Source organism: Urocampus carinirostris, chromosome 1, assembly GCF_059441175.1.
Source record: "Urocampus carinirostris isolate Australia breed hairy pipefish chromosome 1, RoL_Ucar_1.0, whole genome shotgun sequence".
Classification (NCBI taxonomy): Eukaryota; Metazoa; Chordata; class Actinopteri; order Syngnathiformes; family Syngnathidae; genus Urocampus; species Urocampus carinirostris.
The window spans coordinates 35,468,439-35,487,712 of NC_142349.1; the positions used below are offsets into that span (position 1 = coordinate 35,468,439).

The 19,274-nt window shown below is 38.7% G+C and overlaps 1 protein-coding gene across 6 annotated transcripts in view; it reads right to left on the reverse strand.

The window, feature by feature from the left end:
- The window catches only part of kif1ab (kinesin family member 1Ab), a 47,519-nt gene extending 28,546 nt beyond the window's left edge, over positions 1–18,973 (reverse strand). For 3 of the 6 annotated variants that reach the window (XM_088336826.1, XM_088336818.1, XM_088336810.1), the window contains exons 1-18: positions 18,688–18,973; positions 14,788–14,968; positions 10,701–10,774; positions 10,450–10,629; positions 10,302–10,370; positions 10,036–10,214; positions 8,364–8,475; positions 8,224–8,301; positions 8,087–8,152; positions 7,987–8,004; positions 7,817–7,895; positions 6,927–7,005; positions 3,601–3,743; positions 1,849–1,979; positions 922–1,001; positions 684–759; positions 520–599; positions 347–453 (exon numbers count right to left, since the gene is read on the reverse strand). In XM_088336826.1, coding sequence (XP_088192952.1) covers positions 347–453; positions 520–599; positions 684–759; positions 922–1,001; positions 1,849–1,979; positions 3,601–3,743; positions 6,927–7,005; positions 7,817–7,895; positions 7,987–8,004; positions 8,087–8,152; positions 8,224–8,301; positions 8,364–8,475; positions 10,036–10,214; positions 10,302–10,370; positions 10,450–10,629; positions 10,701–10,774; positions 14,788–14,893 — 1,657 coding nt within the window. In that variant the 5' untranslated portion in view covers positions 14,894–14,968; positions 18,688–18,973. Of the gene's footprint in view, positions 1–346; positions 454–519; positions 600–683; positions 760–921; positions 1,002–1,848; positions 2,049–3,600; positions 3,744–6,926; positions 7,006–7,816; positions 7,896–7,986; positions 8,005–8,086; positions 8,153–8,223; positions 8,302–8,363; positions 8,476–10,035; positions 10,215–10,301; positions 10,371–10,449; positions 10,630–10,700; positions 10,775–14,787; positions 14,969–18,687 lie in introns of all 6 variants that reach the window. The other 3 variants (XM_088336801.1, XM_088336793.1, XM_088336786.1) reach the window with 1 other exon arrangement.
- Between the last annotated feature and the right edge of the window lie 301 nt (positions 18,974–19,274).

Sequence of the window (19,274 nt, forward strand, 5' to 3'; positions counted from 1 at the left end):
AAAGCTTTTGTTTTTTTGAGTCAACCTTTTTTTTTGAATCTGCTTCAACTCTTTGGTCAAACTCTTTAGCCAAAGTGGGTCTCCCTCATCAACTCGGTGTTAAAGCTTAAACTTTAGACTTTTGTAAAAATGGTTCTATACATTAATTTAATTATTTTCTGATAAAATATCCCCACAGTGGTCACAACTTTTTATATTAATTTATTACAATTATTATATTTACCATTTCAGCATTTTCGATCCCCATACCGTGCAACTAGGCACAAAATGTTAATGTGTACCTTCAAGTAAGTAGTAAGCCTCAGTTTCTATATGACCATATTCAAATGGTATTAAATATGCACACCTTCTCCCTGTGGACCTGTGGTGCTACTGAAGGTGCAGTGCTCATCTCTGATAAAATGTCCACTGAGTACAATGTCCTGGCGTGCCTTGGCATCGTCACGACCAACCCTAATGAGGGGAACAAATTTTCCAATTAAATAAAAATATGATTAAAATACAACCAATAAGACTTACTTTGTGATTCCATCTTTAATGTAATACAGGAGACATTCGGACATCAGCGGGTCCTCGTTTAAGTTGACTAGATGTGGTGTCTAAAGAAAACAAAAAAACAAATAATAAACGAATATAAGCAGAATCAGATTTAGACTCAGTGAGTACATGACAAGATTTTTAACCTTTTTTGGGGAGAAAACACCAACAGTGCCACCGTCTTCTCTCATAGCAACACCCATCTCTGCCAGCAAGGCTTCTCTGCAAAAATATCATCATACCGTGAATTCCATATGAACGATATTGGACAAAGATAAGCTGTCTTTTTATACCAACTAAAATTAGGGGTATCATTTTAATCAATTTGGGGATTCAAGACTTTTGCACATTGTAGATTGGCCCATGCAGAGACACTCAACCAACCTTTCCATGCGAATGGCTTCAGTACGGCGAAGTTTCTCTTCCCAGGTTTCATTGAGTTCTGCAATGATTTTCTCTGTTTCCTTTTGGGAGAAACAAATACAGTTAAACCCAGATTAGTGGCTTAACGTCACTTAATAAGGTCTAAAATTGTTCATTATTGTAAACTACAGATGAGTACAGATACCAGGTAATGGTATCAAGCTAATACCAGACCTTTTTCCAAGGTATAATTCCTGCAATATTACTTTTATAGCAATTATACGATTTGATAAATGGAAAAAAAACATTACTTTTGTACAATTTTAACAAGAAATGAAATATGAATCTTGCATTTTGCAGAGCCACAAATAAAACTTACATATGCAATCTTTAACCTTATATTTATCAAGACATACCATTCTTAGATCTTAATCAACCTGTGAATATATTTGTGGATCTGAACAATTGGTGTGTAAATGTTTTTGAGACGAATATCTCCCCATATAGATGTTGGGTAAAAAGGACAGTAATATGTAGCTTACATTTTCAGTTGCAAGTTCTTCCCATTACAATTTACCACTGGAAATGCTACCTTAATTTTTTGAAGGCCCATAATAAAAGTCCATAATTGAAACATAATCCGTGCACAAATACACATTTCATAGTGCCCTGTATAAGTGTAGTATGCACCTGGGTGCCACCCGTAGGGGCCGATGAAGCTTCATAGGACAATGACATACAAACAAATGCCGGTTGCCGGTAATCACAAGGAAAAAAGGAAATGCATGGCAAAGCCACTTGAGTTGTTTTGGCGTCATTTTTAAGCAGACTTGTTAAGTAACAGGGCAACAATTTCAAACATTTACAAGAACTTTACCCAAAATTCAAGCACTTTTCAAACTTTGAAAGCACAAACTTTTCAAGGACGCATACGAACTCTGAGCTCACCTTGAGCCTTTCGATGGCCTCCTCACTGGCCGGACTAAAAATGCGATCGTGGAGGTTGGTGATAGAGGCGGCCCGACTGGACATGGCTGACAGCGAGGGCGAGGGGCTCATGCCCGTCATGGCATTGGTCACTGTGAAGAGATCACCCCTTTGATTGACAGCCTGGCGATCATTCACAAAGTTCTTGTAATCGCACAGGTCTGTCAGAAAGAGGTGGATGGACGGACGGTGGGAAAGGACAAAATAGTTGAGAAGAAACATCGAGGGAGGGAGCGGGACACGCAATCACGGATAAGAGGAAGCAAACGATAGGAGAGAACAGGGAGGAATAGAAAAAAAAAGAGAGCTCAAATAAATAGAATTGTGGATCGTGTCAAAACTATTGTAAATTGACAGAGAAGACCAGAAGCTATTTTATTTTTTATTTAGATTTCCTGTAGCTTTTTATTTGGCTCCAAAAAATTGGTACTGTTTTCAAACATAAAAGAGAGAAACTAGTTTTAACGCAAGTCACAGCACCCTGAGGAGTCCTAGTTGTCACTTTTGGTTTTACGCTAGGTGATGTTTGTTTCTTGACAGTGCTTGCTCCGAAACAGCGCTTCCACGTACACAGGATGCAAAACAAGAAACTCCTCGGAGTGTGAAGTCATTCTTTTCAGCGAGGCTTTACTCTAATGTGCAGTCAATCAAGGTTATCGTTGAGTGGTTGCTCGAAATCAAATCTTTCCTGATGGTCTTATTATGCACACTATAAATCTACATCCATCCATCCATTATCTGGACCACTTATCTTCAGTAGGGTCACAGGGGTGCTGGAGCCCATCCCAGCCATCTTCAGGCAGTGGGCAGGGGACACCATGAACTGGTTGCCAGCCAGTCGCAGGACACACAGAGACAGACAACTCACTCGCTTATTCACACCTAGGGACAATTTGGACCATCCAATTAACTTGACATGCATGTTTTTAGAATGTGAGAGGAAACCGGAGTGCCCGGAGGAAACCCACGCAAATGCGGGGAGAACATGCAAACCCCGCACAGGAAAGCTGGTAGCTGGATTTGATCCCATGACCTCAGAACCAGCCGCAGATGCGTTAACCACTTAGCCGCTGTGCCACCCACAAATCTACATATATTTTAAATTTTGTAATTGGGTTCAGATAACTTTATTGTTAGATGGGTACCAGTACTCTTCCAATTCGCGGCATATGTGAATTGATATTGATAGTTGTCGGTACCAATTTTCTTAAATGTTCTCATGTTTTCGCCAATATGCCTACATATTCATATTTAAAATATATAAAATGTAAATTTATTTAGAAAAATATTTACTTCATTTTAACCATCAACTACCTCAAAAATGAAAGAAAAACACAATTTTATTGTTCGATTGTCAATTGCAGCCGAAATTAAAAGTGTAAAAGCCAAAGGTCATTATAGAATCTGGACCCTGAGATACATTTTCCATGAAAGGATTTAGAAAAGTAAAAGAGCAACATCATAAAATGAAAACATATTCACAAATTATACAAAAAAGCTGTTGAATCAACTAATTACAATAAGTAAGTATAGATGATTAGATTTTTTTATAATTTTGGGGTTCATTTCTGTTTCGAAAGTCTGACACACTTTGTAGTGAAGGAAAACCTGCCGACTTAATTGCCGATTCAACGGCTTTGAAATGATCTCCATGGCAAAGATATTTGTTTGACTATGTCTGTGAAAAATACAATTTTCTTTCCCAAAACTCACTCTCAATGATGTCTCCTAGACCCTGAGCATACAGAAGGTCTTTGAGGCGGGCCACCTCCTCTTTCAACTCGCGCACCAGACGGTTGTTCGGGTCCTCATTGATAACGGCGTTGCAGCGGATCTGCTTGGCACGGTCTGCATACCTAGAAAAGGTGGGGAAAAAATCAGGAGCAGTTTAAAAATGAGCAAAAGGGACGAGAGCACAAATATTACGAAATAATTGCAACAGGAGGATTGGATCACTTGCATTGAACTGGTAAATTGGGGATTTTTTTTATAATTGTGGATACTTTCAGGCAATGCCGGAGTAGCCAATTTGGGAAGGACAGAAGATTTACCCGACAAGGCCAGCTCATGTCAAGGTCCATGTTGGGCTGGCTAAGTGAGAAAAATAATTTGGTCATATTCAGCGCAACAGGTGAGGTGAGTTTTACCATCTTAAGTTGGTTTGGCTCACTACTATTCTTCTTTTCTGTAGTGGTAAAATGAACACAGAACAAAGCAAATGATATGAGTCAGGTACGATGGAGGGCAGGAAGATGCCAGTTGGACCCGATAAAGCCAGGAAAAGAAAAAGAAACACTTTAAGAGAAGGACTGTTATTATTCAATTCACTCATCTTGCACCTGTCATTTGTGTGTCCTCGGTTATGTTTTGCGATGGGAGTTTTGTCTCTTTTTTGAGTAGTGGCTTTTTCGGCAGAGTTACCTAAAAAGAGCCAGGGCTCTTTTGGCTCCCAAAAGCCTTTTCAGGTTGTTTTTGTTGCTTTTGTCTATATAAAAAACATGTATACTGTAGTATTATGCACAAAATGTATTTTGGGGAACAATATAGATAAAAAGAAAAAAGATAACAATGAAATAAGAATCAACAGAAGAAGAAGAAATAAAGCCAAAAATAAAGAAAAAAGAATAATAAGAATAAAGGAAGAAAAAAGTAAAGGCTAGAAAAAATCAAAAGAATAGAAGAAAAATTAGAAAAGAGAAGGGAAAAAGCAAGAAAAAAATAATAAAAAGAGTAAAAAAAGAATGCTAGAAAAAGAGAAGAAGAAAAGCTTGGGGGAAAACAAAATAAAAGATGAAAAAAGAAATGAAAAAGAGGGGAGAAAGCTCCTCACAGATGCCTACCATGTCATTGGGCTTGCCTATAAGTTCCTGTTGAACCTTTCCTGTACTAAGGTTACATAGCAGAGATTCTTTGCATTAAAATGTGTGAAAATCTGGCTGAGAAGCTCACTGCTTAAGGAACTTTCGAAGGCCGTGATGCTGACGCACACCCAAAAGGGAATTCTCATGTCTATAGACCATGGTTCTCAAATTCAAATTACTTTGGGGCTGTCTGAGTGAGGTTGGGCCAAATCGGGTTTTCCACAAAAAATCTGATCAAAACAATATTCTGTAGGTGTGGCCCCTTGATAAAGTTTCTTCATTCTCCTCATTTTTGAGTTTGTCCTTGCCCTCATGTAGGTTGAAGATCAGGGGATGCTGTAATAGTAGTCTGTAGTCTGTACAGCTATTTATTAAGGGCATCTCAAGTGAACTTAACATGACTTGTTCTCAATAATTGTTTCTTTTTTAATTCCCTACACAAAGTCAGGATCTACAAATAAAAAAGGGCGGCACGGCGGCAGGGTGGTTAGCGCGCAGACCCATGGTGCAGAGGTTCAGGGTTCAGGTCCAGCTACCGCATCCTCCCCCGTGTGGAGTTTGCTCTCGCCGTGCCTGCATGGGTATCCTCCGGGCACTCCGGTTTCCTCCCACATTCCAAAAAACATGCATGTCAGGTTAACTGGTCGGTCCAAATTGTCCCCAAGTGTGAATGAGGAATGAGTTGTTCCTCCCTGTGTGCCCTGCAACTGGATGACAACCAGTTCAGGGTGTCCACAGCCAACTCCCCAAAAATAGCTGGGATGGGCTCCAGCACCCCTGCGACCCTACTGAGGATAAGCGGCGCAGATAATTGATGGATGAATGAAAATAAATCAGCCAATCAGTAATAAATTAACCAATAAGCTGCTAGAGCTGCATTTAAAGGGACAGTGTGTATTGTTCATTGCCTCTCAGTCGTCATATGAAATTCAAAAAAGAATATTGATCAATAATTACGAAAAATGCATGGATTGTCATGTAAGTTTGTATTTCTTAAAATACTCACAGGTTGAGAATTATTTATTTTACCTAACATGAGCCCCACCTAGAAGGATATTACATAGGTGTCTTCCATTTTGCTTCTACCAGGTACCCGAAAAGAAAAACTAGTGAAAGGCCAGGCAAAAATAGAAGAAATATGGTGCTATATGTTCACTTTGAGTCTTTGTAGTTTGTATTTGTACTTGTGATTTTCAGCATTTAGTTCCACACTACAAAATACGGTGACATCTAGTGGTCAAAAAAAGATTTTCATATGACTGATACATAGGCAGGAGTGAATTTAGGTTGAGAGCTGGTTAAAAACATTTTTTTTCGCTGAAAGTGATACAATTTGCAAAATTCAATTAGGCTAAGATTTTAATAAAAATATTTTGCTATAGGCTTTTTTATTTTAAAAGGTAATTTTAATCAATTGAATGTTCATTTTAAGGCTGTTTTTATTAATTGAATGTTTGTTTGAAGGCCGTTTTTAATCACTGAATGTTCCTCTTTTTAAATCGAATTATGGCACTCTTGGGTTTCCATAATACCATACTCTCACAGAATTACACTGGAGCCTCCACAGAATCCGCCGCTATGCCGCAAGTGACACTAGCCGAGTGAAAGAGGGTGCTAGGAATCAAACAGACGGAACTATTTCAGGGCAGTGGAGTACTGTATTTCTGATGCTGCGGTGTTCTCATTTGGTTTTTTTTAAACTTGTTTTATATTTTATCTTGCGTTTTTTATTATATTTAAACCTGTCCTGTCATTTATAAAGTTAAAAATGCAATCATTTTTGGGGGTGCTTGGCTTGAATTTGGGGTTGCTTGAGCACCCTAAAAATGGACTGGTTATGTCCATGTACATAGGTTAATATGTTTTCAGGTCAATCAGAATCTTTATATAATTTTCCTTTCAATTAAAACGGTAAAATGTTGCCTGAATTTCTTCCTAACAGAAATCCATTGTAAGAGCTCGCTATTGTTCCATTCATTCAATTCCCTGCTCCATAGGTAAGTGGGCTGGATTTGGGTAGAAAACTACCGGGCTGAAAAAGGGGTAACTTGCAGTATTGGTACTGATTTATAAGGCCAGTTGGAGATACTGTAAAATCAATGCTATTTTAGATATGTTTTATTTACTCAATATTACTAATCGAGACTTTCAAAACATTTTAAGGAGATATTCACTCACCGGAGTGTACTAAGAGTTTCATCGTAGTTGATATCAGCAGGACTCAGAGCAGCTACCATGGCAGTGCGAGAGTTTCCACCTAAAAAGAAAAAAGGTGTTTAGAATCTTTTTGACCTCCAGCAAAAAGAGCCAAATATCACCAAATTCAAATACAGAAACCCCTCGCTACTTTGTTTCATTTATTGCTGGTTGACTCCTACGCGGGGACAAAAAAAATAATTTTGAATAAAAATCGGGAAAAAGATTTTCGTGAACAGAAAAAAAGATCGTATACAAAACAAAAACAAAAAAACAAATTTGGGGCAGCGAATATTTAAGCCGATTGGGGAAGGGGTGGCAGCTGTGGTTGCAGCCAGGATTCACACCGATCGCACCCCTTGAATTAAGACCTTCGATTTCCAATTCATATCATAGCGTCTTTCATACTGTTTTGTGACTGGACAAATGCTCTGCCTTCTCCTGCATCTCGCTAAGAAGGATTTGTGTCTCACGCCTCCTCGTGTCGCCGTAGCGATGCATCTTTCCCTTTCCCTCTCCATCTACCTCTCCCTCTCTCTATCGCTCTCTCTCTCACTCTCTCTCTGACTTGCTTTCTCAGTCCGCAGGCCTTTGATCAAATCGCCCGCCCCTTCCAAAAACTTCAACTTAAAACATCGACTCATTAAAAATACTTACTGAGTTTAAAATATTAACAGGTTTCAATTTGTTCTCTCTCTTTTTCTCTGTCTCTCATTCTCAGTTGTTAATTCGGCAAATCCACTCCAATGAAGACCGCTCACAAAAAAAGGTACGACACTACTTTGCGGATTTTCACTCTTTCTGGCTGGTTCTAGTCGACATTAACCGCGAAAACTCAAGGGATTTCTTTATTTGTATCTGGACATATGTACCCAAGTTCTCCCTCAGTAGCCACGTTAGGACTGAATCTCTGTATGGGATGAAACTCTCCACCTTCTTCTTCTTCTTGTTCTACACACATTGTAGAGGCCCAGTTGATTGAGCAAGAAATATTTAAACAGAGACACAAAGGAACAATTTTGGGATGTTTTGAGGAGCTAACCTTGTTTGGGGCTGAGTCCTGTAAAAATGATTGGAGAAGACAAACAATTGGTACAAAGACATTTGAAGTTGTTCCTGGAGTGTTGAAGTTAGTAACCTACCTGCTCAGCTAAAGCAGAAATCACTTTTCCCAGCGTGGTCAGAGATTTGTTAATGTTGGCTCCTTCCTATAGATGCAAATTAGTCCAGGACAAATGGGTAAACTATGTATTGCTAGTAGAAAAGAAATCAAGCCTACCTTCAGTCTGGTCCCTTTAGCACCGGTCGAGTCGGCCCGCTCGCTCCCTGCCAAGTCCACAAGGCTGATTTTGCTGACCTAGAATCATGCGTGTGCTATTTATATACCACACTGAGAAGAAGTCACATTTGCTTCAGTACCTTTTCTAATGTATTTTCAGTCTCCGCGTCGTGCTTTTTCTGTGTGAAGATGATGTTAAAAACGGCGTGGGATCGGCTGCTGGTCTCGTTCATGTTTGTAGCGGCCACGGTTCTGGAAGCAATCAAAACAGTCTCAATTCATCTTGGCCAATTTCTGATGGTGAAAAACTGGATTCTGATCAGGGCTACTTGTGCCGGTGTGCATGTTTTGACTATTCAAATGATTTAATAGCTAAAGTAGATCTAAAAATTACCAAACACATTTTATAACATGGACGGCTCTTCAGAATCTGACCAAGATTGGTAACCTGTTCCTCTCATTTACCAGGTTTCCAGCATGTGTAATTTTGAATTTCATAGAGACCAAAACCATGTTTTGGTGCATTCATTTCAACGTGCCTCTCCTGGATGCTGCATTTATGTGGGAATTACAGATTGACCCAGTTTGACTCTCAAAGTATTTGATGCAGATACAAACAACAAATATGTGAGATTCTAAACCACAAACCAAGCTATAAATAAAGTAAATTGGTTACAAATAAGGGCAAAACAGCAGAGCATTGGTTAGCGCGTGTGCGCCACAGTTCTCTTAGGTTTGGGTTAGGGTTACCAGGGCAACCAGTTCAGGGTGTCCCCTGCCCATTGCCCAAAGATAGCTGGGATGGGCTCCAGCACCCCTGCGATCCTACTGAGGATAAGCAGTGTAGATAATGGATGGATGGTAACAAATAAAAAGCTATGATGGAATAAATCTACAGTAAATCGAAGAAACATTATAAAATAATTTGTATTAAGGAAACTAAAAAATATCCAAGTCAAATGGACAGAGAGACAAATAATAACTTTGGCTACAAGCCAAGGGGCCGGACTAATCAAATGTTGAAAACTTTTCAAATGTCGCATATAGTTTCATGAACCAAATTTAACCTACTGAAAACCTAACTAACATGTTTCAACATGATCAGATAATAACAGCAACATTTTCCTTTGAATTCTTAAATAATCTGAAAATTTTAACAGGAACAAAAGACTAACTTCCCTTATATAAATTCCCCCTAGCATTAACATGAAATATATGAAGGTGGTATTACCGAGGCACCATAAGTAGTGGGCTAAAATAACCTAAAAGAAAAAAGAACCATTTTCTGTCATTGACTTACCTGAACAGTTATTATCATAATTGGATTGAAATATAATAAACTAGAGAGCAAAAACATACTAACCAATAACAACATTTCTTTCAAGAAGAGTAACAATTAAAGAAGATAATTGGTGTATGATACAATAATGAATCAAGATAACCTCAGGGGCCAAAAAATACTGTCTTAGGGGTCTTTGACATAAGTGTTTTGATTAAACTTACAAAGAAGAATAGCTCAAAAACATGCTTTTAGTCTTTACAGAAGAGATTCAGATTTTCTTCTGTATATTAGGGAAATCATGTAATGAGCACCGCTGTCAGCTACTGCAGTAAATAAGCACTTACGCCCTATTATTGTACAAACCCCAAACCCTAAAAAAATAATCTTAAAAAAAGCATGATTTCAACTTTTTGAGAAGAACTGTTACCTGGCCCAACCAGTTCAGGGTGTCCCCTGCCCACTGCCCGAAGATAGCTGGGACCCTACTGAGGATAAGCGGTGGAAAAAATGGATGGATGGATATATGTTACCTGGCCTTGTTTCCAGAGTCCATCAGGTCCTGGATGTCATTGTACGAGGTCACAGCCAGCTTGGATAAATCTTCCACATATGGCCCCATCAGCGGGTGCTCCCTCACCCGCAGGTTCCCTTTGTTTTTGGGGTTCAGCAAGTCACGCACACGCTCACAGTAGATTTCCATGTAACTCACCTAAATGGAGAACCATATAATGAATCTGTTTGAGTATATCAAACAACAAGTAGGGTACTTATTTTATAGACTTCTAGGCTAACTTACTTCCACAGAGTATGACATGCTGTTGTCATTATTGCTGTCACTGATTTTGGTAAATAGGTCTTCACAGAGCTTTAAAACAATTGTAGAAAAAGGAGAGTGTCATTTGCACTATTTTAGTCACACTTCTTCAACATCAAATCATTAATACCAGAGGTATGATCCCCTGTTGGTCTGTTTCCTGGCGTCCCATCATGGTGTAGCTCTTGCCGGCTCCGGTCTGCCCATATGCAAATATGCAGACGTTGTAGCCTTCGAAGGCGTGAAGCAGCATCTCTTCTCCGATGTCCTTGTAAACTTGCATCTGGGACGCGTAGTTGATGTCCTCGGGCTGCAGAAACGGACAAATTTTGTCTGAAATTGCCAGCTAAATAGGTCGCCTGCGAGTAGGATGCCACTGACCGTAGTGTGAGACCAGTAGGAATAATCAAAGTTGAAGCTTTTATTTTCTTTTGGTTGTTTGGGATTCAGAATTGCTGCAGACAAGAAAAACACGGAGGCGTTAAAATGTGTTATAAGCAAAAAAGAAATGTCTTGAAAAGTCATGTAATCAAATTAACCTTTAGTGTTAATTTTAGTCCTTTATTGTCGCTGTGTCTAATCGTAAAAACATTGCAAAATTGTAGCATTACCGACATTTTAGCCTAGATGGTAAGGCGCCCGCTTTGAGACTGGGAGGTCGGTGGTTCGCGCCCCGGCCGAGTCATTCCTAAGACTTAAAAAGTGGTCGGCGGCGCCCTCTGTTGGCTGCGGCTGCATCGGCTCGCTACAACGGGTCAGGTGCAATCGACATTTCGTTACACAGAATGACAATACAAGGAAATTATTATTATTATTATTATTATTTTATTTTTAAAATGCAAGTGCTCTTTAAAGGTGCACGGTGTCATTTTTGACTACTAGATGTTGCTGTACTTTGTAGTGCAACTGAAAACGAGTGCTACAAGGCACGAAGAAAAAAACAAACTACAGACACTCACAGTGACCATTCACCTAATCAATTATTTTACTCAGCCTTTTTGGCTTTTAGGGGTACCCTTACAGGCATGATGGCGAACAATCATGTCAGTTCCATCTAGGTGAGCCTCATGTTGTGTTAAATAAATGCAAATTTCTTGACCAACCAGTTTTTAAAGAAAATGCAAGTTTGTATAATAAGTTATGTATTTTCGCTTCTTATTTAAATCAATAGATTTTTTTAATAAATTCAGTTTTGATAACCAGTTGGAGGCTATAGATAAACACACAATTGAAAAAAAACATGACAGTGTGATGAGAGTTTAAACCATTATTAAATGAAACACGGATGGTTTTAGGACTAAATCCAAATACTTTGATCGAAACACATTTTATTGTTACCAAATATAACTCACATTTATATTGAATTTGCACACTGTTTCTCCACAAATCAAGTTACGATAAAAAAGTTGTACAGTATTTCTTATTTTCAAGCATGTAAATGTGTTTTTCAACTACCGGTAAATCTTTTTGGGAGTTATTCTGTCTTTTGTTAAACTGTCATTGGTATGTTTTGATACTTTTGATTGTAAACCAGGATAATCAAAGTAGGGCCTGTTAAAACAACTCCGATTACAAATACCGACACTTACTCTTCAATACAGTAAGCAAAGACCAAAATCACAGCTATGTTAAATCATTTAATAGAAATAGCTGTAAATTCCAACTTCATATTTTCCATTCAAACTGTATCAAATTAATAACAATATAATATTCCTTTAATGTTTTGTTACTACTTGAAAATAAAGCCGCTGTTAAAAGTAACGATACCTTACGACACTGTGTCAAACTCATGGAGCAAATGTGGCATGCCACATCATTTCATGTGGCCTGTAGGACAATACTGAGGGAAGCTAAAGAAAAAAATTAGCTGCATCGGGTCAAACAATGACATGTAGTTTTAAAGTACGTCCACTGGATGTCACCAAATCTGGTGCCACTTGCAAAGCACCCCTTGTAGCTGTATTTGCTAACTACCATTAATCAACCAGAGACTATTGAGGAAACTCTGTCGATGTTATTTAACTTTACTTTAGTTACAGACGCACTGTTTAAGGCAATATGAAGAATACAAATTTATAAAAATAGCTTTAGATCCTTTCTGTAATACGCATGAGATGTAACAGGCAAGTTCCTAAATTCATGTTAATATCTTTATGTATGTATGTAAAACATGTGAACATTTTTATTTAAAAAATATATTCAAATAGTAACAACAATCATTTTAATTAACTTTTGTTTGCTATGTTTGTCACTTTCCAATCTGCATAAGTTTCCCTTAGTTAAATAAACTAGTGGAAATGAGTTCAATTGTTTTTGGGTTCGTTTTTTGTTTTGTTTTTACAAATACACAGATGATAAACACTACATAAAAATAAACCTTAATGAAGTAATACAAAATGAGGGGGAAAAAAACTCAATAAACATTGTATAATCAAATCTCACATCCCAGAATAATAAATTAATTGTAAGCCTCAAAAAGACCCCCAGCCCTCCAGCAAATGTATATGTTTTATGCCATTAATTTACTAATTCGGCCCCGTGAAAATGAGTTTGACACCACTGCCTGAAAATAAGATGGTATCGATACCTGTTTTGGTACTCGCCCGTCCCTATGCAAAACAGTAGCACAAAATATTTCGATCATTGAGCTTTATAAACAAAAAGTTTTACTTTCTGAATTAAACAACAAAAATCAATTTGTATTTATACTATACACTAGTATTAGAAAAGTGTCCTGATCTCTTAAGAAAGTGATGAATGTTTTCATCTCTGGCTAAAATTAAGTCATTTCAGGATAGTGACAGGCAGAAAAGGACTGAAGTAACGCTCCCCTTCCTTTCCTTTCCCATCGCCTCCAGTATCAGCTGACCCAGGTCCCCAAAGAGAACAAGGCGGCCTTGTGGGTCTTGAACGCTGGAGCGATGACAGAAAAGAACTTAAGCCATAGCTCTGTCCACCAAAATGGCCTGACTGAACCTTTTGTCTCGTTTCTCGGCAAGAGATCAACTTGGCGCACTTGTGCCTCCCTGGCAGCAGCTTTCTTTAGGGAATGGGTCGTACGGAGTGCAAAATGGCTATGCATGAGTAAAATGGCTGACTTTCTGTTGGTCTATGAGAATTTGTTGTGATAATTAAATCACTCGTCTGCACTAGTGAAACTGATGTCAGGTACTCAATGTTTTATAAGACGGATATATGGGGAGTTTAATTCAGTGGCGGACTCTCACACTTTGTTTTACTATACAAAATCAAACTAGGCAAACATTTAAATCGTTTTTTTTTTCTATAAACAATTAATATTTGTCGATTTTCAATTCCCTTTCGAATTTAAATTGTGCAACTTTGTGTTAGATCAAACCGTGTCAATAATTCATGTCATCGGAAAAAATCCCCACTCAACATTTTTTGTGTTTTTTTTTATCTGTAATATTAGACAACCCACGCGTTTTGGTATCATTTATTTAATTATTTATTTTCATGAAAGTATTGACCAGTTTGACAGTCCGGAAAAGCAATTTCCATGGCCACAAAAACAACTCATTTTGGAGGTCCCATTGTATTTTTGAGGAGTTTCTCCATCAAACAAGCTTGTTAATTTTAATCATATATCTATGTGTATTAATACATTTACCTATTCTACTTTGGAATGGAATGATCAAAGTTTTTGACCGTTTTATGGCACTCGATAGACCAAATCAGTTATTAAAATAGAAGGTTTACTAAATATTTTCAATTTTTAGAAGAAAATGATTCTATTTTTATGATTCATCGATTACGTGAGAACATTTTTGATGGATTACTGAAATATTAAACTAATCATAGGCTAGAGCCATAGACAATGAACTCACAACCATTGACTGCTATAGACATTAAAGACTGTCTTGACTCATCTGGCAGTGAATGAGCTAATGTGAATATATTGTGGCAGATTATCAATGGCGGCAGAATCCCAGGTACTGTAGGTACTGAAATGTTACCAACAATAGGAGTGTTAAGACTTTAAAAAAGAATGGATATGATCCCTACATACTGTAGGTCAGCCCCCTGCTGCTAGCAATCCAAAGTACTTCATAAATCCTGAATTGTTTGTGTGTGCGCGCATGCTTATTTGTATGTGACTTATACGTTTCAAAATAGCTGAACCCATTTTCATGAAAATTTACGGAGTTGTACTTTATCCCTCCACAACTGTCTTTAGCTAGGTTTCGTGTCAAGGCACCCCCAATAAATACCAACAAATTTGATAAACATCCGCTTTTGTGTGGCTGCTTTCGTGGGGTCTCGAACACCCTGTGGCAGCAAAATCGGGTACAACCACCTACCACTCATAGCAGCTGAAGCTAATCTTCTATCAGAACCGAAACCTGAATGATGCAAATGTTTTTTGTACACACGATTTTACAAACTACAGCCCGCAACGCCAGGCGGTCCTGCTTGTCATTCCTTTGTTAAAACGAGTCATGCTCACTTGTGGTGTTTCCTGACATCTGAATGATGCATTTGCTGTCTTTTGCCATCTCCCTGGAGTTGAAGGGCCGGACCCTCACCGCCACTTTCACCGAAGCCCCGGCCATGATGTTGCCGGCAGTGGGAGTGGGCGACAATGCTAAAAAAATGTGTGACTAAAGACACACACGTGCGCTGGACACCTGCACAGAAGAACAGAATAATAGAGGTTAAATACAAAATTGTTGATGAGAGATATTGTTTTGCTGTTTAGTTGCACTCTCGTTTATAATATTTCATTCCGAATTATATCTAAAATGTTCAGTTAAGTCAATGACGGAAAATTACAACAAGGAAAATATCAAAATCGGATGGAGTATCAGATTACCAGTAGTATAGAGGGAAACAAATATGAAAACTCACAAATATGAAACATTTAGAGCAGTGGTATGCAAATTATGGCCCAGGCTACTTTTTGCGGCCCAAGGACATTTTTTGGCGGCAAGCTGCATATATAGGTGCTCCACTAACTATGACCATTCGAAAAACAGGGATGTCAAAAAATACTTGGACATTGCTGTAAGTTAGATTTTGTATTGTGTGCACCTTCTTCAGAGTACAGGACATCACTGTAGAGCTCACCCAGCATCCACCCCGAAGAAGAAATCCACTTCCTCTTCCTAGTTCATGTCTAAACATTCTATATGTACTGTGCTAAGAACTTTGACATTTCTATTGTTTAATATTTTGTACATCCATCCAATTTGGTTGGGGTAAAGTGTAAAGAAGAGGTGAGCCTTTTAATTTGAAATGAAAGTGGAATATAGAAGCTTGATACCGTTGAGAAAATGGTTGGGTCGTTTTTTTTCGGCCACTTTTTCCACGGAGGATGAAGTGGCCTAACTGTTGAAGCTCATCTTCCAAAAGTAAGTTAAACTTACCTTTATTTATTTTTATAGAGCATATAATTTTATGAAATGTTTATTCTTTAGTACAAAGCAAGTTGGAACCTAAGTATATAACTTGGGCCTCCTACCTGTGAGGCAAATGATCTAACCACTATTTGACAATGGTATATTTCATTTTATTCTGCTTTTTTTTGTATGTGTGCTTCTACGGGCAGCACGTCGACTGAGTGGTTAGCGCGACTGCGGCAAAGGTCTGAGGTAATGAGATTAAACCTTCCTGTGTGGAATTTGCATGTTCTCCCCGTGCTTGTGTGGGTTTCCTCCGGGCACTCCAGTTTCCTCCCACATTCCAAAAACATGCGTTTCAGGTTAATTGGCTGGTTCAAATTGTCTATTCTCTATTCTATCTATTAACGTTATAATTCTACTAGCCACTAAATATCATTGTGACACCAATGATAATAATAAGAAAAGCAATAATAACAGTTATGATATAATAATAGTAACAACTAGACAATTCCCAGGGCAATTGTAAGAGTTGTGATTGATCTGGAAGATGATCCCGGCATGTACATATAATAATAATAATAATAATAATTTCCTTTGTATTGTCATTCTTTGTAACAATGTACACAGAACGAAATGTCGATACACCTGACCCGTTGTAGCGAGTCGATGCAGCCGCAGCCAACAGAGGGCGCCGCCATTATACCAATTAGGTATGTCTCGGCCGAGGCGCGAACCAGCGACCTCCCAGTCTCAAAGCGGGCACACTACCATCTAGGCTACTGAGCTGGTAACACCGGTTGTTAGCATTATGAGTTAGCATAAAGTTTTTAACTCAGACAGATGTTTCTGTCATTTTTTACTTGGATCTGTGGGGGGACTAGCTATTTGAATTGGCCCATCCGGAATGCATTGAGCCCATTCAATTTGCTCAGTCGTTAGCAGGTTAGCATTAGAATAATTTTTCAGCATGAAGAAGTTAGCATTTAGCCGTTAGCATCACTTTATAGCATGTAACCGTTGGCACAACTCATCAACATGAGGCCATTAGCATAATTTGTAAATATGAAGTCGTTAGAATATTGCCATTTCCCAAATATTTTAGCATGAAGAAGTTACCATTTAGCCGTTAGCATCACTTTATAGCATTTATCCGTTAACATAACTCATCAACATGAAGCCATTAGCATAATTGTAAAATATGAAGTCGTTAAAATATTGGCATTACGAAAAAAATTTAGCATAAAGAAGTTAGCATTTAACCGTTAGCATCCTTTTATAGAATGTATCCATTAGCGTAACTCATTAACATGAATTCATTAGCATAATTTGTAAATATGATGTTGTTAAAATATAGCCATTACCAAAAAAATTTGGCATAAAGAAGTTAGCATTTAACCGTTAGCATCCTTTTATAGTATGTATCCATTAGCGTAACTTATTAACATGAATTCATTAGCATAATTTGTAAATATGATGTTGTTAAAATATAGCCATTACCAAAAAATTTTAGCATGAAGAAGTTAGCAGGTCGACAGTGTTTACAGCTAGCTTGCGCTAATACTTGGGCTGGCACAGCCAGCCCAACCCATTGCCGACAGTGTTTACAGCTAGCTTGTGCTAATACTTGGGCTGGCTATGCCAGCCCAACACTTTGCTAGCGGCGCACATAGCTGTTAGCATCCTCTCGCTAGCATCCACTCTTTGGAATTCACCATTTACACATTGTTAAAGGTAATGTGGGTCGGGCCCCCTCAAGCCACCCTGGACAGTCCCTGCTTAGTCCCTACTACCCTCTGGAAAAGCCCTCGTTTCCATGACTTTTATACCCTTTTTGATCATTTTTGTCCGGGATTTTTTTTTCCCTTACACCGATCTTGTCTATTCTATTATAGAGGGAATAATCCAGATGGTCTCTAATGCTGTATTGTACACTCGCAAATGTTATCCGCATCAAGCATTTATTTTAAACTAAATTGTGCTCATTTATTTTAAAACATAGCCATCAACATTTACATTTTCCTTGTAATGTTTATCTTTTTTGGTCATATGTGCACACCGTATAACGATTTTTGTTTTGATGCTTTAAATATATTGCAATTTATAAGCAGGCCTGAAATACTTGGACGTGGGGAAAGAACCAAGAAAGATGCTGAAGGAGTTATTTGTGTTTTTTAGTTGACAAATAAACTACACTTGTCTACACAAATGATCTTAGTTATTATTGTACATAGTCTGTCTTGTTTTGAGTATGTGCGCGTTGGGTTTGTAAAGTGTATTATTGCTTGACAAAGGGAATTGCACTTATTATAAGGGGAGGAATTAGCGGAGGTCGATAGGTTGGTGCTATCGTCTTTGAATGGCCTATTTCATCCTCGCCAGTAAGGACTTTTAGGAACTTCCATAGCTGAGCAAGTGTGAGCATTTCATGAAATTCATATTTTCTACCTCATGATAATCATCATGATTCCAAATACTTGCTTGATTTGCCTGAATTAATAAATGCGACATAAAAGCAAATACCATACGAGCTGCTCTCGTGCCGTGCACGTAATCCTCCATTGCAAGTCGCGGTATTTTATTACGACGATTATGAAGCGGTTATCTGATGAGAATAAAAGAGATTGAGCCGACATTTTCACTCGCATTTTCAGTCTATGCGCCGCACTGGATGCGCTGGATGCCCCCTCCTCCATCTTGCCGCACCTCAAAAACAGGCCGCGTAAACACAAACTGAGTCTTCGGATACAGACTGTGTCAGCATGATCGATTTCGGAGGCTGTGTTTTTGCGGTAAACAAATCCATGTCAACACTGGCTGTGCTAGCTGAGTGTGTTTGCCTGCAGATGGATTCGTGTTTTCCCAATTTTAGATGCTCTGACGCAGCAAACCGTTGACGTCGTCATCTCCACATTAGGCCTCCCTGAACAATCCGCCGCCATTCCGTCACCAAATTCATAAAACAACGCCGGTGATGTGTCGTTAGAATTCCATTTATGAGTTCTTACCTTGATGGCGTCGCACGAGAGTCCGGGCCAAAATCCGCCTGCTCCTGTTATCGTCTCGCCGCACTGACTGCCTTTCGTTCGTTTCTACACCCGCCCCGGGGAAAGGGGGGAATGAATGTTTGTCGGAAGGATGGATGGATGGAGAGCGAGAGCTGCAATTTAGATGTGAACGACGGCGAGTAAGGGAGGATGACGGGGAGGGGGAGAGCGATGGATGGGGAGATAATAAACAGGATGCTCCATCAGCTCGCCTGCCACACTAAAAGCAGGATGAACCACAAGATGACTAGGCTGCCTGTGATGACGTCAGAAACAGCATCAGCACCACACCACAGAGCAGCGGTTTACGTCTATGCAGTATTCACATTGGTATCATTCTGAATTTACCTGATTATTGTATTCCATTGTTCTTGGATTGAATCGTTATATTTATTAAACCATTTAAATACATACCCTAGATCATTTGAATAGAGATTTTAAAACCTATACAAAATGGTAAGACACCTTAAAAACTGCTCTGAATATTGACTGAGAGTGACTCAGTCAAAAATGTATGTGTCACATTTGACCCCAATCTGTCCTTCCAA